General features: G+C 38.5%; 2 protein-coding genes across 5 annotated transcripts in view; one reads left to right on the top strand and one right to left on the bottom strand.

Moving 5' to 3' along the window:
* zgc:110789 (Xan_ur_permease domain-containing protein) overlaps positions 1 to 9,967 on the bottom strand; it is a 14,922-nt gene extending 4,955 nt beyond the window's left edge. Inside the window, exons 1-7 of the mRNA XM_024282238.2 lie at positions 8,120 to 9,967; positions 6,599 to 6,733; positions 6,207 to 6,364; positions 2,482 to 2,641; positions 861 to 1,042; positions 649 to 769; positions 410 to 566 (exon numbers count right to left, since the gene is read on the bottom strand). Coding sequence (XP_024138006.2) covers positions 410 to 566; positions 649 to 769; positions 861 to 1,042; positions 2,482 to 2,641; positions 6,207 to 6,364; positions 6,599 to 6,733; positions 8,120 to 8,269 — 1,063 coding nt within the window. The 5' untranslated portion in view covers positions 8,270 to 9,967. The remainder of the gene's footprint in view (positions 1 to 409; positions 567 to 648; positions 770 to 860; positions 1,043 to 2,481; positions 2,642 to 6,206; positions 6,365 to 6,598; positions 6,734 to 8,119) is intronic.
* A 2,732-nt stretch (positions 9,968 to 12,699) lies between these two features.
* Positions 12,700 to 18,243, top strand: LOC112152640 (intestine-specific homeobox). Of its 4 annotated transcripts, none has more exons than XM_024282337.2 (4): positions 12,700 to 13,439; positions 13,512 to 13,565; positions 13,632 to 13,783; positions 17,830 to 18,243. In XM_024282337.2, the coding sequence occupies exons 1-4, from the start codon at positions 13,241 to 13,243 to the stop codon at positions 18,076 to 18,078; spliced, it is 654 nt and encodes a 217-aa protein (XP_024138105.1). In that variant the 5' UTR covers positions 12,700 to 13,240; the 3' UTR covers positions 18,079 to 18,243. The 4 variants fall into 4 exon arrangements, with proteins under 4 accessions (XP_024138105.1, XP_024138107.1, XP_024138106.1 ...); XM_024282339.2 differs by having other exon boundaries at positions 12,705 to 13,439; positions 13,512 to 13,559; XM_024282338.2 differs by having other exon boundaries at positions 12,705 to 13,439; positions 13,635 to 13,783.
* Positions 18,244 to 21,797: the final 3,554 nt, after the last annotated feature.

Below are 21,797 nucleotides of genomic sequence, written 5' to 3'. Positions count from 1 at the left end.
CTATCAGCTTCAGCATTTTCAGCGACCAAATTCAGCTTACAGCATTCACACTAGCATTATTGCAGGTACTGCTGTATATCTAGTTCATAATTATGTTAAAAAGTTACGGGTTTAAAGTTTTAAAAATGTAGTTTTAGAGTGTTAAATAAATGTTCACCCTGTTAGACTTAAGGTGTGTTTTGGATTTTGGCCCCTTGTGTGATGAAGTTTGACATTCTTGTTTTATAGCATCTTTACATCTGTCTGAAAGAAAACATTCATTTTTAACTCACTTTTAGAAAATATAGATCCGAAAATAAACGGTGAAAATTCTTGTTTTTGTAGATCTTCAAACCAGAAATTAAAAAAATGAAAACATTTTATGACATAAAAACTAAAAAGATGCAAGAAAAAATTGGTATCTTCTAACCTGGGTACGGAAGAGTGAACCAGGGAGCTTGTTCGATCACATTTCCTTTTAAATCTGTGCGTGCCAGGTACCCATAGTGGTCTGGGTCGGCGGGAAGCACGTTACAGGACGTCAAAATGTAGCAGATCAGCCAGGACAATGTGATCCCCAGGAGAACCTAGGATGCACAACACATATTATTTGTTCTAATTTTCGTCAAGAATAATGTTCCTCAAAAGGTTCATGTGTTCCATACGTACGGGGAGAATCTGAAAGACGTAGATCCGAGACGTGTGGAGCTTTTTGTGCTTGTTGTACGTTGGAAATGGTACCGAAATGTGGCGCAGGTACTGTGAGAACAGGATGATCAGCGCCGTGGTCCTGTGTGAGAAGAGGAAACAAATAAACCAATTCACAGACTAAAGTCTGACTTTTAAGTTCTCAGCATTTGAAGAAGAACCAATCTACCGACATTGAAGAGATCCCCCAGTGATTGCCAGCACTGCTGCCAGCTGAGTCAAACAGGGACAGTCCAATGAGAGAGATGGTGGGGGCAATGGTGAGAGGTCCAATGAAGCGCACAAAGAGGCCGATCAGGCCCGAGAATCCAACAAACACTTGAAAGAGTGAGCCCACAATGATGGAGCCCTGCAGCTAAACACACACCAGGAGGTTTAGTTTTGTTTGGGAGGGGGGGGGTCAAAAAAGTCAAATTAAATCCAAATAAATTACAACACGAGTCACTGTCAGGTTCTGTGGTGAGTCATAGTCTAGCATCGACGAAATCACACTTGTGTTGTGAGTTTTCATCTCTATCAGCGGCGACACAACAGTTCTACTCATCGCTGGTCCTTAAAGCCTTAGTCACAAGTCCTCGACCCATACGGGACCTGCAGACACCAGAACCAGAAGGCCTCGACTGGAACCGGAAGTTGTACATTTTGAACCAAAAAAACGTTATTGTAACTGGCGACTTTAACGCTCCATTCACTCGGGCGTGTTTTATACGTCGAGGAGGCGTTTTTAGCTTACGGTGTTCACACCGGACGAGTAGGGAGCGACAGGGAGGGGCTTCTTCTACTGTTTACTAGCGCATGTTTGCTTGATGGGAAATGTTCCAATTTGTCTTTCACAGCTTTGTTCTGATAAACGAAAGTCTTGGTGTTTTATGATACAGAAACCACAATTATTCATTTGATCAATTTTCAAACACTTCTGTGTTTTGAAAAGAATTGGTCCCTGATTGGTCAAAGTCCAGTCAGCTGTTTGACGTTCAAGCAGTCAAAAGATCAACTGGTTGAACTTTTAAGTGAGCGTTCAATAAATGCTTGTAGATCCTGAAAAACGACTTAAGAAATTTGTAGGTCAGAGTTTTGAACGTGGTCGCCCCAAACGCAGGTTTACATGGATTTACGTGGAAGCAGTCGCTCAAACGCCAGATATTGAGGCCGATGTGTACGGAGCTTAACAGTTATGGAGTTGGAGCCAGACCCAGTTTAATTTACAGTTGTCAATTATGTTGAATTTAAAGCTCATGTTATATAATGTAGTAGATCATTTTTATTTCCTGACTTCAGACATATCAAGACTCCTATCTTGCAATCTTTCCTCACCTGTAGCCTTAGGTGGCGCTCTTTGTGAATTTTGAAAACAAGAAATATTCAAGACTTTCGAAAGAAGAAGCCAACAAGTAATTTTTGACGTCTACGACCTTTTTATATTTTTTTATAAATGGCAGTTTTGCCCATTCTTCCTGTATCCCCCGTAGGGACAGTTGTGACTAAGGCTTAAGATCTACCGTCCTGCTTATTGCACAGGTGTCCCGTCCAGCTGCTACTGATGATATGGATCATTCAGAACCGGAAGTCCCACAATCCAGATTATCAGCAGCGAGCGGGTCGGGTTGGCTGGAAAATAAGCAAGTTTGTTGATCTGAAGGACTATGATTGATCAGAAATCTTTGTTGCTATTGGATCTAATCTCAAATGTAGGACACAGTATAGAATCTATGCAAGAGAAATCCGATTCTGAGTCTGACCTTTTGTATAAGATAAGGAACCATGTGACTGGCGTGACGACTGCAGCTAACTCACCGCTCTCATCCGGCTCTGCCACACCTCCGTGAACTCGGCGGAGGTCGTGTTGACCAAGCTGGCGTTCTGCGTCCAGGCGGGACACGTCCACTCCGGCATGGACAGCATGGCCATGGAGGGCGCCAGCAGCGTGAAAGTGCCGCCCTGCAGGATGGGGAGTCTGGGAACAAGCAGAGAGGGATGGGGGGAGAGAGACGACTTAGGGCGGGGTCTGAAACCTGCGGCTCCAGATCCACATGTGGTTCTTTATCTCGCCTTGCCCAAAAATAAGTCAAAAACTACCTAAAACAAACAAACAAAGCCAGCAAACTAAGACTACCAATAAACTAACATAAGAAAACCCAACAGTATAAGACAAAGAGGGAAAAAATAACAAAAAAAAGATAAATAAAATAGCAATTTTTAAAGTAAGCATTACTTAATTATTATTTATTTAATTTATAAATTGATCAATAGAAATTGAGGCCAAACGGCTCTTTTGCTGTTGAAGGTCGCCGACCCTGACTTGGGGGAAATCACGAGTTCTGGCGATTCTCTTTTGTCTCCCTTTACAATCAAGGACACGGTTCATTCAAATCATGTGAAGATTGTGAGTCGCTCTCCAATTAGACTCACAGGCTGGAGGTCAGTCAGGTTACAGTAACAAACTGCTGATGGTCACTAGATACGCTGCTCACTTCCCTCACAACGTTTGCAGACAGAACTCGACGTTTAAGGAAAGAATACGTCTTTGCTCACGTAAAACTAAAAGAAAACAAATCTATTGTAAACATAAAAACAAGAGTTTATGTGAGCTTTTAGGTCATATTTATAACGTTTTTGTTTAAGGCTAAACAGCAGCTGAATCTCAGCGATTTGGAGAAAGACAAGAAAGCATCAGTGGTGCTAAGCCAGGAGAATGTGGTTTAGCAGGAACCAGATTCCAAACATAATAAGATGGAAATTCCTTCACTAATCCATCAGTGCGGCTGAGTTTGCACTCCTCTGAGAGGGAAAGAACACTTCAAGTTTACAAACTAAATTACACGCAGTGTTTTGTCTTCTGGCTCATCTTGTTTTGGTTCATTTTTCACTCGGTCACATTCGTCCGTCCTTTTGCTTTGTTTGGAATTAGTTTCTGAGAAACATTTGTTTTGGTGGAGCGGTGTAACAGATGTGATGATGGATCCTGAGAAATGTTTAGTGTCAAGCTGAACTGTCTCCTCTGTCGTGGTGAAAACGAAGATGATTTTTATTTTTTTAACAGTACGGAAGACGTTAAGATGAAAGGTCGCTCTGTTCTGTTCTGCTCGCCGAACAGAACGGATCAGCGTGATCCTGCTGTACGCACAGATTACTGAGTTTGAATGAATCTTTATTTCTGTACTTTGCAACACCAACAGGGTATTCACAATAATAAAAGAGAGAGAAAAGGAAAATTAGAAATTGAGAATATTGAGAAAAAAATGTAAAAAAAAGACAGCATAACATTACAAAAAACGAGAGATATGAGTTACATAGAATGAGTAAAATTAAGTAAAATGCCATTCTAAAAAATTAAATTGTTGTTTAAAGCGTTTTATCATTAGCAATATCCTTCCAGAAATGGGGGTTAAGAGTTGAAAAACCCAAAGTTTCTGATGTGACCTGAACACATGATTCAGATTCTGGTTAGCAGACCTCAAAGTTCACTTCAACCATCTTTTTATCTTTTTCCGGAGCGTTCCTAGCAGGGTACATCTATAAATCTATGATTAAAAGTGATTTTTTAAGTATTATTAAGACATTTTTAGGGAAAAAAAATCAAAAATCTAGGACAAGTTTCTCCAGAGCAGTGGGAGTTAATTAGAAACTCATCTCTGAGTTGTGGGCGGGACTTTTAGAACAGTGAGCCCACACTAATTTCCCATCATCCATCTGTTTACACGCTCTCCCGCTAGCTCAGCGCCCCTCACAACCTCAAGCTAACGTTAGCGGTGCAACAAAAGTGGCGAGTAATATCGGAGTGATGCAGCCGGACAGTTTGGATCCAGATTCCAGCTCAGACGAGGAAAACAAAGACGATCGTGGATCCATTCGTCTGTAGGTGGGTGCATCAGAATGGAGCCTTTTTTTCTGCTCCTGATTCATAACAGTAGCTGCGATTCCATTACAAATATGTAAAAAAACTTCCCAATTCTTTGGTTTTCCCTCCATTTGACGGAGTAGCTTAAGAACAAGTGCGTCCGGGATAAGGAATTTATAAAGTCCTCCCGCGCGAGTGTAAAGTGTTTATCTTCACTTTGGTGCGCTTGAAACCACAGAAGTTTACATTTAAATGACAGTAATGACTTTGTGCTGTAGCATGACCTTCTTAAAGTTATAAAACTGCTGCTGTTGTGTATATTCAAGTGCTGGAAGCTCTGCGCTAAAGCTAGCGGACCGGCGATTATTGATGACGTCATCAAACAAAAGTGATGTTTGAAATATTAGACACTATTCTTTCATAACTCTCTGTTTCTAGAACTAAACGAAGGGACGAATTTGGATTGGGCCTTTATCAAAATTCTAGAAATGTTGAACAAACACAATTTTGCAATCGCACTGTTTCCATAAAATCATGATTATATGAAGAAACAGAAACTTACTCACACGATAAATCATTAAAAGAAGGCGAAGGAGGAGAGCAAGTATTGATTTAATTTCATTCTCTAAAATGGAGCGTTTGGATGACATCACAGCAGCGTTGCACGTGCAGCGCCGCTGTCCATTAACAATCACAGATGAGAAGTTGTTTTAAAAAAAATAGGACAATTTTTCTACTTGAAAACACGACAGAATCCATTCCAGTTTCTGTCACGGCACTGATACTCATGCTCATCAAAGGAGACGTCTGCGTCTCAGTCGGGCTGCAAGACCATAGCTACAGATGAGACGACTTTGAGGAAATCTTGGTGATTTTACCTGATTTTAAGACGTGTATTTAAATAGAAAAAATCTCTTTCCATTGCAAAAAATGTCCGTTTCAATACACCCCAAAACCATCTCCTCCAAGAGCAAAAAACTTTTTTGATAAATCCGTTTTATCAACATTGTGGTGTTTCCATGAAGCAAATTTATTATCAAAAATCCAATTTGCTCAATTTCCTAGTTATTGGAAACACAGCTAATATGAATGAAGAAATTCTCAGAAACACAATTTTAAACTTTAGTTTCTGTGGTTATCTCCTCCATCATCAGTGAAAAAGGACGCCAACAACTCAATTTTCTTTGAGTCTTTAATACTCCAGAATGGCTGCAAACAGTTAAAAGCTTTTCGAAGTAAACCAGTAAAACCGGAAAGAACTTAAGAAAGAATCAGTATAAGTTCTAGCTTAGTGGCCTTGTTGTAGAGTGTCCTCCCTGAAACCAGAAAGTTGTGAGTTCAAATCCAGACTCTAAAAATATGTCTCCCTGCTTGACTCTCTGGATTGGGGAGTTAGATCACCTGATCACCAGCTGTCAATGTCCTCCTCCAACCACCAGAGGGACCCCTCTCCTGAGTACTAACCACCTGCCTCACTACAACTCCCATCAGCCACTGCTTCAGTCCTCTCCATGCACAGCAGCATTTATACCCACTCCAGTCTTTCATTCAGTGCGAAGTCTTGATGGTGTTTCCCCGTCAGTCTGAGCAGTTTTTCTTTGTTCTCGCTCCTCTGCCTCGCCTCCGTGTTTGACCATTTCCTGCCTTTCTATCGTATCTACTGTCCGTCTTTCCTCCTTACCTAATTCCAAAGGTGACTTGAAGCAGAGTGCAGATGCCAGACACGAAGAAGATGGTGCTGATGAGGTGGCTTTGAGTCAGGCCGTCGTGTTGCAGACACAACCCCTGGGACAGGATCAGCGGGATGGCGATGATGCCCCCAAAGGCAGTGAGGCAGTGCTGAGGGGGCAACGTTTAGAAGACTGTGATTAACACACACATGCATCAGGAAGCTGCAGCAAACCTGTGATAAAACCCGTGGACGCTTCTAAAGCCGATTTCACAGCTTCCTCATTACCAGAACCAAATCTAAGCGGCCGTTATGTCACGCTGTCATGTGACATCGTTGTGTTTGTATTGTCACACAATCCAAGGAGCACATCGTGACGGCTGAACCCAAAAGTGCTGACTCACCTGAGTGCCCAGGAGGATGCAGAGGTACCAGGGAGGAACGTCTGTCACACAGTACGCCAGTTTGTTGTTGTCCTCGTCGATGGAGGAGTCCAGATCCTCGCCGGAGTCTGGGAGGTCGCAGAAGCGTCCCTCCAGCTTTCAGACGGCGAGAAGGAAAGGCAGTGTTTGAGTGACGAGTTATACATCAACATCCATCCAGCCATCATCCAACCAACCATCCATCCATCCATCCATCCATCTATGCATCCGCCTTTCCATCTGTCCATCATCCATCCATCATTCAAGCATCCATCCATCCATTCATCAATCAATCCATCCGTCTTTCCATTCATCCATTTATCCGACTTTTCATCCATCAGTCAATCTATCCATCCGTAGATCCATCCATCCATCATCCAACCATCATCAAACCATCCATCCATTTACCAATCAATCATCCGTCTTTCCATTCATCCATTCATCCGTCTTTCTATCCATCCATCCGTCCGTTCGTCTATCCATCCATCCATCTGCCCATTTCTCTGTCTTTCCATCCATCCATTCATCATCAGAACCCACTAAAGATCCAAACTCAGAAACGGAGATTTGGGTGTAAAAACTGATGAAAGTGTCAACTTTTAACCTGATTTTATTTGGCAAAATCCGTTAATAAAAAGGAAATAAAAAAGAAAAAGTAACTTGACATTCTTTTAAAGAACAAAGACTTCATTTTGGTTGGTCTCACCAAAATGTTTGATGGTTGGCCGAGTGTTTATCTTACTTATAGGTCACATTTCTAGCATCTTTTTGGCATAATTAACGACTTTTGTTTGATTCTAGTGGAAGAAGGCAGGTTAAGGTTAAGGTTAAGGTTAAGGCTAAGGTTAAGGTTAAGTTAGACATCAGCTGGTGGTTAGGTTGAAGACAATCGGTTAGAAATGAAATCAATTCTGTTGGCTTTAACCATAGAACACTTTAGCATCACTTTTAACGATTAATTTTTACCTGATAAAATAGACCCAATAAAAAAATATGACAACACATGATAAATTAAAGTACTTTTCTTTTATTTTTAACTGTAGCAAAATGGAAAATAAAAACAAAGAAAGATCCTAAAACATATTTGAAAATTACTGAAAAATTAGGAATTTGAGAACAAAACAAATCCTTAAAATAAAATCAGAAATGAGAGTGGAGACTTGTTTGGTCCACCCATTCCTGGGACAGAGACTCAGAAAAATGCAACATATTGAACATCATGTAAATACGTTTGCAATCGAGCTCTAGGGTTAATAAAAACTCTGTTTCCATAAACAAAAACAATCTTTTTTTGTCCATTAATCTCCTGTTTAATCTGTTCTCTTTTAGTGCCTACTTTTATAAAACCTTATGTGTCATCAAACATTTACAGAACAACTTAAGATTACGTTCTAACATTTATGAATTCCGACCAGATTAGCTCACAGCGCCGACTCAAATCTGGATGAGAAGATTTAAACGTGTTGAGTTTTCAGATCTTGTTAAGGTCAACGTGATACTCACTGCAAAGGCGTAGTTGTCAAGTCCATTGTTCTCTTTTTCTACAGTCATGTCAACTTCAGTCGACAGTTCAAAGGAAGAAAAAAACAAGAGAAATGTTAAAAAAAGGACAGAATGAAGGAAGTGCAGACGGAGAGGACTGGACTGGAGCATCTGACAGAGACGGGAGAGCGGCGGGAGGCGGGGAAGGGGTGGGGGGACAGTGTGGTATGAAAGGCAGATTTCAGACACGGGACGGCAGCTCGTGTTGATTGAAATGGGTCCAAGCAGCTGCTCATGTGAGCCGAATTACAACAGTGGCAGCAGCTGACCAGGCAGGAGACGTCTCAGCTTCTGTCCCAACCTGAAAACACAAAGATGGGAAGTGGAGTTCATTATGAAGACTGAGCACGGATTCTGTCTACATTCGATTTTATGCACACTTTTCATTATTTAGAGCAAATCAAGTGGTTAAAAAGTGGGAAAAAACAAATTCCAATTTACAAAGTTTTTCTTTCTAATTCAAACCCGTGTGAAACAGTAAACATGATTATGGTTCAAAACATTTCTTTTTTTCACGCCACCTAAATTTAACAACAAATATTGGTTGAATTTTCGTTTTTTTTTTAACTGAACCCCCAGGACAATCACATGTTGGCAAACTATCAGACGACACAAAGCTGGTATTGATGAGGCGCCGGTGGAAGTCTTGTAAACGGAAACTTCATTTTCCAATTTACTGTGTTTCCCTCCAAAACGATATTAGTTTAAAGGACATTATTAGTGCAAATGAAGAGTTTTATGGCCTCCAGCATCTGCTTAATTATGGTGCTTCTGGAGTTCGCCGTCACACTTTTGAGGTCTGCCGTCTTCATGCACTTCTGCCGCTCTCTGAGAGGTTTCCACTGGGAGAGAGGTGCATTGTGGGCCGCCAGCCTTAAGACTGTCAGACACACGCATGACCATGATTCCCTTTAATGCAACTTACTAAATAAAACCTTTGAAAGGTCACGCATTCCTGCCAGGGGACACAAACGCTGTAAAACTCCTCGTGTGCAGGTCCTCACAAAGTCATCAAGCGAGAAATAATTCCCTAAGACGGAAAAGCAGAAGTGTGTCAGAGTTATGCATTTCGTCTGTTATGAGATGCTCAAAATGTTGAAGATTTAGTGCAGAAAGAAAGACGATCAAACAGAACATTTCAGGGAAATCAAGCTCACATGCTGCAGACCACAGAGACTATTAGCACTAAGGGTCTGTTTGTGAGCATGTGACACGTCATGTATGAGGATCAATCACATGTTGGACAGCAAATGTATATTTTCAAAACATTTCATAAAAGAAATCAAATCACTTTTTGTGCTCAAATAACAAAAAAAATCTCGTTCCTTCTTGTTTTTGGCTGTCATTTAACTTTACACCTAATGTGAATTTGTGTTGAAAATTAAATGAAATTATGCAGAAGTGACGCTGTTACCAAACAAGTAAAATGAAAAAAAAAAAAAAAGCTTCCCACATGTGAGTTTTAATTTAAATCTCTAAGATTAATGACATAATTAGAGGTGAACCTTTTCCAGCTGTAATCCGAGACGGTTCGTGGGCAGCTCAGACAACCACCACACATTCGTTATGCAGCTTCTGTCTCATCTGACTCAAAACCAAACAAACTGCAATTATTTCCAGAATAAATGTAGAAATAACAAATAAAAAAAACACTTATTAGACCTTTAATCCACAAAATATAAATAAATTAAAGAGTCATTGAATGGCCCGCAGGCGCCACCCGCCCTCGCCGCCCATCTCCATGCGCCACCGCCGCCCCCTTTAACCAGACTTCACTTGCTAAGCAGCCACTACACGCCCTGACTCCTCCCCCTCTCCTCCCATAAGGTCTGAGCTGTATGTGACAAATTAATGGAAAAAACACTTTTTTCAAAATGGCGGCTTTTCTGTTCTTTTTATCTCCATAGCAACCATTTTATGTTTTGGTCGCCTGAGCTCACCGAACAGTTCTACGTAAGTTTCAGTAGAATCAGCCAAAGTAAACTTTTGGATTTCGTTAGCAACGGCGGTTATTTACTAACCACGCCCACATTCCTAATATGTTCATATTGTGTGTTCTTTCATTTGACTCTGCTCTATTTAGGGATCAACATATTACATTTTCCAGATATTCTGTTGAAAATGTGCGAGTTATAGGAGAACGCCACTTTTGCGAGCTCCCCACGTGCACGCCTTTCAAAATATGAAACTTCTAATAACAACTTTTTTTCCCCAAATGTTTCCAAATAAGGCCCAAGAAGTTTGGAAACGTGTGATAAAAATCATTGGGACGAGTTTTTGTTTGGAGCTGGTACTAAAAGGGTTTTTTGTTTGTTTTTTTTATTCAAGATGGCGGCCTCTTCCTGAGGTCAAAGGTCAACAAAATTTCAGGGATCATTTTTTAAAAAGTTTGACTAAATAAAGGTTTGTTTTCAAAATCGTGAAAATCGCCAAATTTCAGATTGTGCCCCAAAATTGTGCCGTGTATTTTTGGCTTTCTTAGTGAATTCCAACATTTTTTCCCAGAATTAAGTTTTTTAACATATTTCAACTTGATCCTGAGAACTGATGCATTCCCCTCATTAAATGTTCCAATAAATTACTTTCGAGCTAACCAGGATCGCAACATTTGAAAACTCGCCACTTGCACACCAATCAAAATCTTCCACTTCTAATTGCAACATTTTTTGCACAGTAGCTTCCTAATGACGCTCAAGAAGTCACAGAACGATTGATGAAAATCCCTGAGACAAGTTTCATTTGTAGCTGATACTGAAGGGTTCTTTTTTTTTAATTACGATAGCGGCCTCTTGTGACCATCCCATAATAATTCAGAAAATACCTTTTGGTTATCCCAACACGTGTTTTGGTTTCATTTATGTATTTTTATTTATTTATTTGTTTATTTTGGCTCCATAAAGGATTTTCAGAACATTAATTTTGAATTAATTGAAATATGTTTATATTTAAAATAATATTTTTTAAGATTCTCAGTCTCTCAGGTCTTGTTTTTCTTCTTGGATTTAAAAAATGTCAGATGAGTGAGTGCTTCATTATTTGAATTTATTTAATATATTGAATTCTACACCTATGATGTCATGTTTATATTCAGCAGTAAGCAGGATGATAGAAAACTAAAGTTTGTTTTAGATTTCTTGCATCTTTAATTCTAATAAATCTGCTGCAGCTAAAGGGTCTTTTTTGACATAGGGTGTATTTTATTTTGAAAGGAACTGTCAAAAGTAAAGAAGTTAAAATTGTTGTACAGACAAAATAATACTAATTGAATTATTAAAAATGTTTACATTTTTTTTTTAGAAATTAACAGCTAAATGGTCACAAAAACATGTATTTTTTCCAAAAAGGGACTTTTGTTTTGTTCACGAAGAATCTGGACCCGAATAGTGAGACTCGCGATGTGTGTCATATCTTCAGACGATACAAACCCTACTAACAGGCTCCTTGTTCAGTCTGGAGGATTTAGAGGTTGAAAAAGGACAAATCCGTACCAAACATCTGCCTCTCACCTACTTCCCCCTTACAAGTGTTCTCTCTGACCTTTCCCCCGCAGCACGCCTGTAGAAAAAAATCTGCATGAACATTTTCTCTCTCCGTGTTCAATGATGACCTTGACATGTTTTGTGGGCCACTTGTTCAGGACAGAACTAGAACAGTTATGACTAGAATCTAAATAATAGTGTTATAGTGTTATCGATCCAAAATATTGATGGTATTGATCTCAAGTTGGTGTCAGATCAATACTGGACCGCAGATATCCATGTTTCATTTAAAGGCTAAGAAGTTACAAATGACTTCAGTTTCTACAATTGTTTCTTTCTAAACATTTTGATTTATTTTTGCATCATAGTTACTTGTTTGTTTTGGTCCGTTGACTCTTTTGCATTAATTTCTTCACTTTTTATTTAATTTCAAGAAGTTTTTATTTTAATAAACTGTTTTCCATTTTATTAGAAATATTGTCCTAATTCACTTTTTATGTTTATCGAGTCATTTCATAAGGTAAACGTACATAAAACCATTCATGGCAATTAAAAATGTGAGATTTTGAGGTTCATCTGACATCTACAGCATTTATGAAAAATATTGATATGTGAGATATTGATATGTGAGATATTGACCGGTATCAGGTTGATACCCAAATGCTCAATATCGTCTAGTCCTACTAAATAATTTCTGAGGTTTGTTCATTCATTTGTTTCAATTACTGTCAGTTTAATTTTTTATTTTGGTCTTGGATCTTCACCATCCAGAGTTCCTCACAGTTTCTGCATTTTGTCTTTAACAATCATTTATCTTCAGACGAGGAGAAACCAAAAGACCCTGAAATGATCTCTGAGTGTTCACACTAAAAAGTGGTGAAGAAGATGAAATATTGGGAGATCAAAGGAAAAGCAACAAAAGTAGTTTCATATTTTTTTTCTGAGTTGTGATTGAATCTCCATAACAGCTGCTGTGTTACATCCTCACATCCTGTGAAATCTCCAAAACCACCAGATGGAGACAGACGGTTTCCCTCCGTCTCGGTTCAAGGACTCCACCAGCCCCGATGACGAGTGTTTGTGCCGGAAAAGTGACTTGTTGTGTGAGGGCATCGGGAGGCCAATGTGATAAGGCAAATTTAAATGAGTCATAAATCAGGTGATAAAAAAAAGAAGCTAACGCTTATCTGGAATTTTACAGCTGAAAATAATCTAAGTGTGATAGAAGCCACAGAAACATTCAGTTTGGTTGGGCTGGATCCACAGGGCAGAGAATTCCAGGAGAAAATATTTCCTAAAAAATATAAATACAATTTTCCAGTAAACTTTGAGAGTTTTGGCTATAAAATAAGATTACACATTTATGATAAGAGCAATGTAAATAATTTAAGACAGAAAGAGTCTGACATCACTGGATGCTGATTGCTGAGTTTTCCTAGAAGTTACAGAGTGCTGCATACAGCCAGAGGCTCCTCCCCCTTTATAATCATGTGATAGCAGTCAAACAGGCCGACAGAGGACACCCCCAGAAGACTGAAACTTGTTCTCAAGCTGACAGAACTTCCTTAGAAGCTGAGGCTCCGTTTGTCAGAGGGACGTACTGATGGCGGGAGAAACGCTGCTGGAAATGTGGTCGAGGAGAGACGCAGAGAAGAGAACCGGCGGGACTGAAGAGACGCAGAAGAGAATCTCCCATTCCATCGAAGAGATCCTCAGGAGGCCCACCTGCCCCACGAAAGAGTCTGGAGGTCATCGAAGCTGGTCTGTTATCAAAGAAAACAACAGGCCCGACTCATGCACAGGTGAGGGTCTTATTTTTATTAACCAAGAAAAATTCTTTCAAAGATATTTATGTTTGTATTCCTGTTCAACAGGAACTCCTCAAATCCAAAGGGAAACATCTCCCAAATCCAGCGCCGACTGTAAGAGTGAGTCTGCACGGTTCACATCACGATGTGTGACAGTGGTGATGATGATGACGGCGTTTCTGTCAGCAGGTCAGATGAAGAAGAGGCAAACCAGAGTCACTTTCACCCCCGTTCAGGTGCAGGAGCTGGAGGCCGTGTTCCTCCAGAACCACTACCCGGACGTCAACACCAGAGACGAGCTGGCCTCCCGCCTGCAGCTCACCGAAGGCCGCATACAGGTAGACCTGTAACCACGAACACGATCACGTCAGAGCCGCGATGTTAAATGATGGTTTAGACTGCATCCTATTTGGTCCAGTGAGGACTGTGTGATTCTCCTGCTCATTTACGTACGCTTTGGTATCAAAGCGTTCAGCTTGTTCAGATTTGCTGCACTTGTACTTCTGGTATTCATAAACTTTATAGCTTTAGAAATAATGAGCAAAATTTGCCCCATAAGAAATGAAGTAGAAAGTCTTCAAATTCCAACATTTTAAGCAGATTAGCAACAAGCCTTAAAATATATTCATAGATTGTTTTCATCTTTTATAGTAATTTTCAAAAAAATTGGAGTGTAGCTAATATTTTAGCAAGATACTAACGTTTTTAGCTAATTTGTTATCTGCTGGAGTTTTTTGTGGATAATTTAGAGTTTAGCTTCTATTGTAGCAACATGCTAATATTTTTGGCTAATTTAGCTTACTGAGGAATTTAGGCTATTTTGGAGTTTAGCTTGTATTTAATCAATGTGCTAGCGTTTTTGACTTATTTTCTTAACTACTGTGGTTTTTTAAGGCTGATTTAGTGTTTAGGTTCTATTTTAGCAACATACCATAGTTGTTGGCTAATTGGTTATATACTGGGGGGGGGGTTAGGCTACTTTAGTTTAGCTTCTATTTTAGCTATGGGCTATCGTTTTTGGCTTTTTTGTTTTTAATTTACTGGGTTTTTTTAGACTAATTTAGAGTTTAGCTTCTATTTTAGCAACATGCTAACGTTTTTGGCTAATTTTCTTAACTAAGAAGAACCCAGGGCAGAAGCTCTGGGTTCGATTCCCAGGGTTGTCCACTGATCCCCACCCAGATTGGGTCCTTAGACCCTTGACGCTGCTGCCTAACTGGGTCCCTGTGCCCCTCAAGTACAGGGTTGTGTCAGGAAGGGCATCCGGGGTAAAAACTCTGCCAAATCACTGATGCGAAAACAGTGGGTGCTGTTACGCTGTGGCGACCCCGAAAGGGATAAGCCAAAAGTGAACTACTACCATAGTTGTTGGCTATTGGGTTTTTTTATGGGGGGGGGTAGTTTAGTTTAGCTATTATTTTAGCTATAGGCTATCATTTTTGGCTATTTATTAAAATCTACTGGGGGGTTTTAGGCTACCTTAGAGTTTAGCTTCTATTTAAGCAACATTCCAACATTTTGGGCAAATTTTCTGATCTACTGGGGTTCTTTTTAGGCTAGTTTAGAGTTTAGCTTCTGTTTTAGCAAAAGGCTAATGCTTTTAGCTAATTTAGCTTACTGAGGAATTTAGGCTGTTTTGGAGTTTAGCTTGTATTTAATCAATGTGCTAGCGTTTTTGACTAATTTGTTGTATATGGGTTTTTTAGGCTAATTTAGTGTTTAGCTTCTATTTTAGCAACATGCTAACGTTTTTGACTAATTTAGCTTACTGAGGAATTTTAGGCTATTTTGGAGTTTAGCTAGTATTTAGCAAAATACTGAATATTTTTGCAAAATTGGCATGTATCAGGGATTTTTTTTTAGCAATTTTACTTTACATTTTTCAGAAATTTAGGTCAACTTTAGCGCTCTTACATTATTCTTTAACGAAATTTCCAGTCTTTTAGTAAATTTAACATTTTACAAATATCTTTTACATTTTTAGAAAATACTTTCAGCAATTTAAGTAACTTTTTTCACCATTTTCAGCAAAAAGCTTCAGCATCTTTAGCATCTACTTTCATCGAAAAATATTCACACTAGCATTATCACAGGTAATGCAACTTTTCTAGTTATACTTGATTTTATTTGTGAATAGAATCAAATTCTAACCTACAGATTAGGTGGTCTTCAACCCTTTAACACCTGAGGCGTCGCTGGTGACGCTTAAACACAAAATCTTTAACATACTGTAAGTTTTCAAACCATGAACATTATAATTCCAGCAGATTCTGAAGGATCCTTCAGAAACTAAACCCTTGAGTTCATGTTATATTTAACTTTTCTAAACGTTATCAATAGAACAAACAGTAAAAGTCTTAGATTGTTACATCGTGCTAAAGACAAACAGTAAAGGATATTGGACGAAAGCAGAATTGACCTGGAGAATATGATGGATTTTATATTAAAAAAAAAACATTTCATTTTTGCTTCACTTATTGTTTCTTTTTGGTAAGATAATTATGAACTCAAAGTATTTTCTACTTTTAAAAATTCTGTGTTGATCTGTAATTAAGTTTGTCTAAATGTGTTTTTTTTTTTTTATTCTGGTCATGAGACTTTTATTTATTTATTTATTTTAGCAAAAATGTTATTTTACATCTGTATAAAGCATAATTAAATTGCATTTGGTACTTATATGTACAAATGTATAGACATATTCACACACCTACACAAAGATGCATACATATTTATTTATATACGGCTTCATCTCAAACTTATGTTTATTATAAAAATGGTACCGAAATTTAAAGTTAAAGAAGTTTCTTGGTGTAATAAGTGTTGATAAATTATCTTGGAAACATCAGATAAATTATATAATTTCATGTTGTGCAGAGATTTGGGGAAATTCAGGGAAAACTATCACTGAATCCTTGATTAAGTTACAAAAAAAAAACTATTAGAATAGATAACAGAGAATGTGTACCAACTAATTCATTATTTAGTTTAACTAAAAGTTTAAAATTAAAGGACATTGTTTATTGTAAAGTATAAGAAATTATTTATAGAGTTAAACATAATTTAGTTCCAAAAAACATACAGAGACTGTTTACTTCAGGAGTTAGTTTAAGAGGTCTTTATCACTTTGAACGGTTAAAGTTCGATCTAATGTTAAGACGAGATGTGTTTCAGTTCTTAGTGTGAAATTATAGAATAAATTAAAATAAAATACTTCTTTTTCTGCAGTTCAGAAAAAGCCTAAAACATTAATGTATAAATTATTACAAAACACAAATGTTATAGGATTCGATTTACTGATTTGCAAAAGGATTGATCTTTATTTAATTGTATCTATTTGGTTTGTCAAACTGATCAGAATGGACACTATTTTCTCTTTTTTATTTGTTGTTTGTTTATTTTGTATATTATGATACAAATGACAAACTAAACCAATTATTGAATTATTTATTTAAATATACATCTTTAAAAATTACAGCGGTTTGCTATAATAATTGGGTTAATTTTGGATTACATTTTTATGAAAAAGCTTTTACACATAAATATACTTCTGTACCTCATTTTCAGAATAAAAGTAAATATCTTCTGATACACACAGGGGCAGACTAACTATTAGGCAAAGACTGGCCGTCCCCCAACACTCCCCAAACTGAAAACGAAATACATTTTATGCTCATTTTTCTGTCATAAAAACACCCCAAAAACCTCTGAAAAAGTGCACGAATAACCCTGTCAAAGTGTTCAGTCCTCCCCCGTGGCTCTGCAGTGATGGAATATTCCAGTTAATAGCATCTTAGCTAGCAGAGAACTCAGGTTTCCAGACTGGGCGGTTTTGATTCCAACTTCATGGGTGACAATCGATTTCATCAAAATACATTTTAACCAGGGATGAGCGCTCAGTGGAGGCGGGTGAAACAGTGACTCACCTGTCATCATGAGATGTGCAGTCTTTAATAATAACATTAATATGTGTTCCATAAATGTAAGTGTTAGGTTAGATCCTAATCTTTCATTTTTATCCTCAAATCTCAGGTATTTTTTTGCTTATTTCCTGTTAAATTTCAGTGCAGGTCGTGATGCAGTTTTGAAATGATTTCAGTTTTTAAATGCTAATCAAATCGTGGATTCTTGGATTCAATAAAGAACCTGGATTAAATGCAGGGGGGGTCATTTTATTTTTTGGGGCCCCCAAAATGTTAAGTCTGCCACTGGATACACATTTACATTGTTTATTATTTTGTTTTTTCTTAACGGGTTATAATTCCCATCCCTACAAATTCACAAATGAATATGTAATATTGCAGCGGGTGACTTCTTAATTATGAATTAATCAACCACTGACTGTTTTTACTCAAAGATGAATTCATCTTCAGCTCTTGTGCCTCAGATTTGGTTCCAGAACCGCAGAGCCAAATGGAGAAAGACGGAAACGTTGAGGGAGCTGGAGCTGATCACCAGGCAGCATTTCCCTTCATCAAACCCTCACCTGCTTCCCCAGGACCCGCTGGCCCGGGTGTGCTGGCCGCCGTGCTGCTTACCCAAACCCGTAGAACCGAGGCTGTTCTTCACGTCCACGAGCGCCCGCTCGCCGGGTCACATGACCCTCCACCTCAACATGCTGGGGACAGAACGATAGCACAAATCTGACATGCTAACAGTCCTGTAATTATTATTATTTGGCTTTAATTGTGAAGATATGTTACATTCTGTGTGTTTGGATGAATATGAAGAGGATTTTTGTATTTATTATTTAAAAAAATCATTTTTGTTTTGAGAAATTAAAGATTCCTATATTCTGCTGTTTCGTGCTTCATCTTTGCTGCCACGTGCACGAGGGGGAGTCGGGGAGTCGTGCGGCGTTACTGCCCCCCAGAGCATGTCCACCTCTTTCTTCATGACACCACACATCCTTACCTGAGATAAGATAACTGCCCCGACCCGTTCATCAGAGTGACTTTCTGACGACCTCTCCTTATCTTAATTCGGGCTTGTAAATTGAGGTTATTGGCGGGTCAGCCAGGTGAAGTGTAGGACACGCCGAATCACGTCAAACGGGGGAATATGTCTGCACATTTTGAGACTGAAGGGGAAGAAAAGTCCTCATGGTTGAATACGCGTTTCACCCCAAAACTGTTTTATTCTGCAATATATGGTGAACTTACAGTAAACGTTCACATTGTCACTTTTCAAAGAGAAGTCTTGGAGTCAAAAGAAAGAAGACCTTCCAGATTGGCTCGGTAACTGATTGGACAGCGCCGTGCTGATTAGACGGCTCTGAGAACAGTTAAACTTTTCACCCCGCTCCTATCTGCTTATTGCAGGCGTGATAAATTTTATTGCTGGCCACATGGGCGGAGCCACGCAGGACGAAAATAGTTGATGGAGAAAAACAAAAACCTTGACCATCCTTGTATAACAAAGTTTAATCACTAATGATTACGGTTTGTCTGCTTGAAGAGTCACATGATCAATTTAATATCAAATGTAGAACTTAACTCTTGGATGAATGAAGTGGTTCACTTTGGGAATTAGATGGAAAGACGAACAGTTTCAGTTTATCTGACGGACCACGATCAAAACTCTGAGGTTGATGTTCTGAAGACAAAGCAGGATCTAAAGGAAATATCTGAACGAAAACACGACGGAGATCTGACTCCGAGGAGGAATTATATCTCAGGAAGCAAAGACGACTGATAATAGTCCAGTTTGTGACCTTGACGGTCTAAGTGTGTCATTTAGTAGGAACTGTAATGAAATAAAAACTTTATAGACTAATAAAAAGTGGTTTATAATTTAAAAAAACAAAAATTGATTAAATGTTTGAGGATTTTGCATAAACTAAACATATTTACTGTAAGTTCCACATGGGAGAAAATATTCATTTTACTGCTCAAGTTTAAGGACATCCTGACTTTTAAATTTGGTCTTATGTTGTAAATTTAAACAAAAATGTGTTAATTAAATATGGCAAGAACTTATTTCCTACATTAAGTGCTAAAAACTACACAAAACTCATTTCACTTCACATAGTTTAATTTAGCAGCTTCATTAAACATACATATCTGAGTTTACAATACATAAAGCTGCAAAAATACAAGAAACAATTCTGGACATAAGTTTACACAAGTAAACACTTTAGTTTATTTAGAAAATTACTAATAATTGTTTAAAAAAAAAAACGTCATCAGATTATGAGCCTCAGATAACGAAGACCATCCAGTCTGTTATCAGCAAAAGGTGCAAAATCCACCGTTTGAGATAGAAATGGAGATTTATCAGCGCACATGTGATGGTTACAGCATGAAGTAAAAGTACTATGTGGTACAAGTGATGCTGAGATGAGCCTCACGTAAAAATGTTTTCAGATACAGCTTTATGACACCACATAAACTCCAACAAAATAGAAGAAGGTCCAATATTCATTTTAGCTGAATATATATTTATGAGTTTTAATTTTATGTTTAATCAAAATGTTAAAAAAAAAAGAAATCACAAAAGAATCTTACAATATTTTCCATATTCTGTGTAAAAAATGAATTTAAAAGTTAATGTTTCACAATTTACTTCCAAACTGTAATACATTTTATTCTTCACTCAAATGTGTGATATATAACATGATTGCTGCAAGTTTCCTTCTGTAAAGTAGAACTTGACAAAATAAAGTGGCACAGCTGCACATTTACTGAGGGATGATAAAGTTTAACAACAATAACTTTGTGTTTGGTGGAGTAAACTGTGGAGAACCCATGAGGTCAAATTTTTACTGCAGGTACAACACCTAAAGGGAGACGACGATCTGGACGCTGAGATGATGAGGTGAGGACCGACTCCTGCTGGAACACCAGAGTCACTCCAAAGCTGTAAGCACCGGGGGGGGGGGGGGCTGCATGGGGGGACCAGACAGTAGTTTAGAAACTCAGAGGAACCAAGAGAGCCGACAACGAGATAGAAAAACAAGTTACTGGAGAGATATTTCTTGTATTTTAGATTTTGCAGCACTCCAGAATGAAAATTTCCCCTATTTGAATTTTATTTCTGACCTTTTGTATTGTCCAACTCTATTTAGTGGAGGAGCACATCACGTCCCCTCCACCTTTCATGTGTCTGAGCGTTCACAAACGCAGAAAGACTGTGAGGAAGATGTTCTTCACCTTAAAAATAAACGCTGGAGACGATCACATCACTTAAAAAGCATAAACACCTCTCAGAAGTTCATCACAGGTTTGGTGGACAGTCACAAGCAAAACCAGCCGACATTAGTCTGAACTAGAGCGCCTGATTGTGGATGAGACTGATGTGATGAAGGATAAACAGCTTTAAGGACCAGAAAATACAATCTGAAGACTGAACTGGTGTTTTGGTGGAACTTTCTGAGGAAACTTACTCCACTGAATGTCATTTCAGACGAGGTGCTGATGCAGAGAGCTTATAGTAAAGTAAAATACATTTATTTTAGCATGTTCACACGTTATAATCAGGTAACAGGAAGAAAATACTCACATCAGCATGAAATGCTGCAGCAGCTGTCTGACATCTGCTGAGAAAAGAACTGAAAAAGAAAACAGGAGAACTTAAATAAAGAGAGCTGACGTGAACCTGCTAGTTTTTTATTTCATTATTATGTAATCAATGAGCTTCAGAAGTTTGTATTAACACACCTGAAGGTCTCCTCCAGTTCTCCAGACAGGGTCAAAGATTCTCCTGGTACTGCAGAGAATACAGATAACATACAAATCAAATGTTTGACAGTCAAAATAGATCAATAAATAAAGTATTCTGAGATGCGGCTCCATGCTGAACCTTTAAATCTGTTAACAAAGTTCCATGTTGAACCTTTCAGCCTGAGATCCAGGCTGCTAGACAGTCTATCCAAAGAACACACTTGGTCATAGAACAACTTTTCATTTCTGTAGCATCAACCTAAATATTGTTCTGTAGAGATCATCACCAAAACCATCAGGGTGAAGTGAGTCCAGAAAGAGCTTCTGTTTCTCAGCTATAAATATTGTCTGGATGGAGACGTTATCATCATCATCCACCAAACACGACACATCAACCTCTCCTTTTCTTCTCTGTCCTATTAAAGCTGGATTTTATGGAACAGAAACAGTAAGATCTCAAATATCGGCTGTTCATCCTGAACTCTGAAATCTACTTCCTGAGTAAAAACACATTTCTGACCAGTTTCATCTTAAACAAACAGACTGACACGTTTCTCTGTAGAGTTCTGAAGCATCACCTGATCTCCTGCTCTGACCTTCACTGTCCTCTGAGGACATCTCTGGTCTTCTGCTGAAGCAGATGGAAGCTCTGCTCTTCAACAGGAAATGTTTGATCAATATGATGATCAAAATG

The sequence above is a fragment of the Oryzias melastigma genome, linkage group LG6, assembly GCF_002922805.2.
Source record: "Oryzias melastigma strain HK-1 linkage group LG6, ASM292280v2, whole genome shotgun sequence".
Taxonomy (NCBI): Eukaryota; Metazoa; Chordata; class Actinopteri; order Beloniformes; family Adrianichthyidae; genus Oryzias; species Oryzias melastigma.
Note: the sequence above shows the minus strand (reverse complement) of the source record. Positions and strands in the feature narration are given on the sequence as shown.

What these genes read in the sequence shown, in the direction of transcription:
- LOC112152640 (XM_024282337.2), top strand. Translation starts at nt 13,241, where the DNA reads ATGGCGGGAGAAACGCTGCTGGAAATGTGGTCGAGGAGAGACGCAGAG. An exon ending in ATCCAGCGCCGACTGTAAGA is followed by an intron (nt 13,566 to 13,631) that starts GTGAGTCTGCAC and finishes CGTTTCTGTCAG; the next exon opens with CAGGTCAGATGAAGAAGAGG. An exon ending in TCACCGAAGGCCGCATACAG is followed by an intron (nt 13,784 to 17,829) that starts GTAGACCTGTAA and finishes CTTGTGCCTCAG; the next exon opens with ATTTGGTTCCAGAACCGCAG.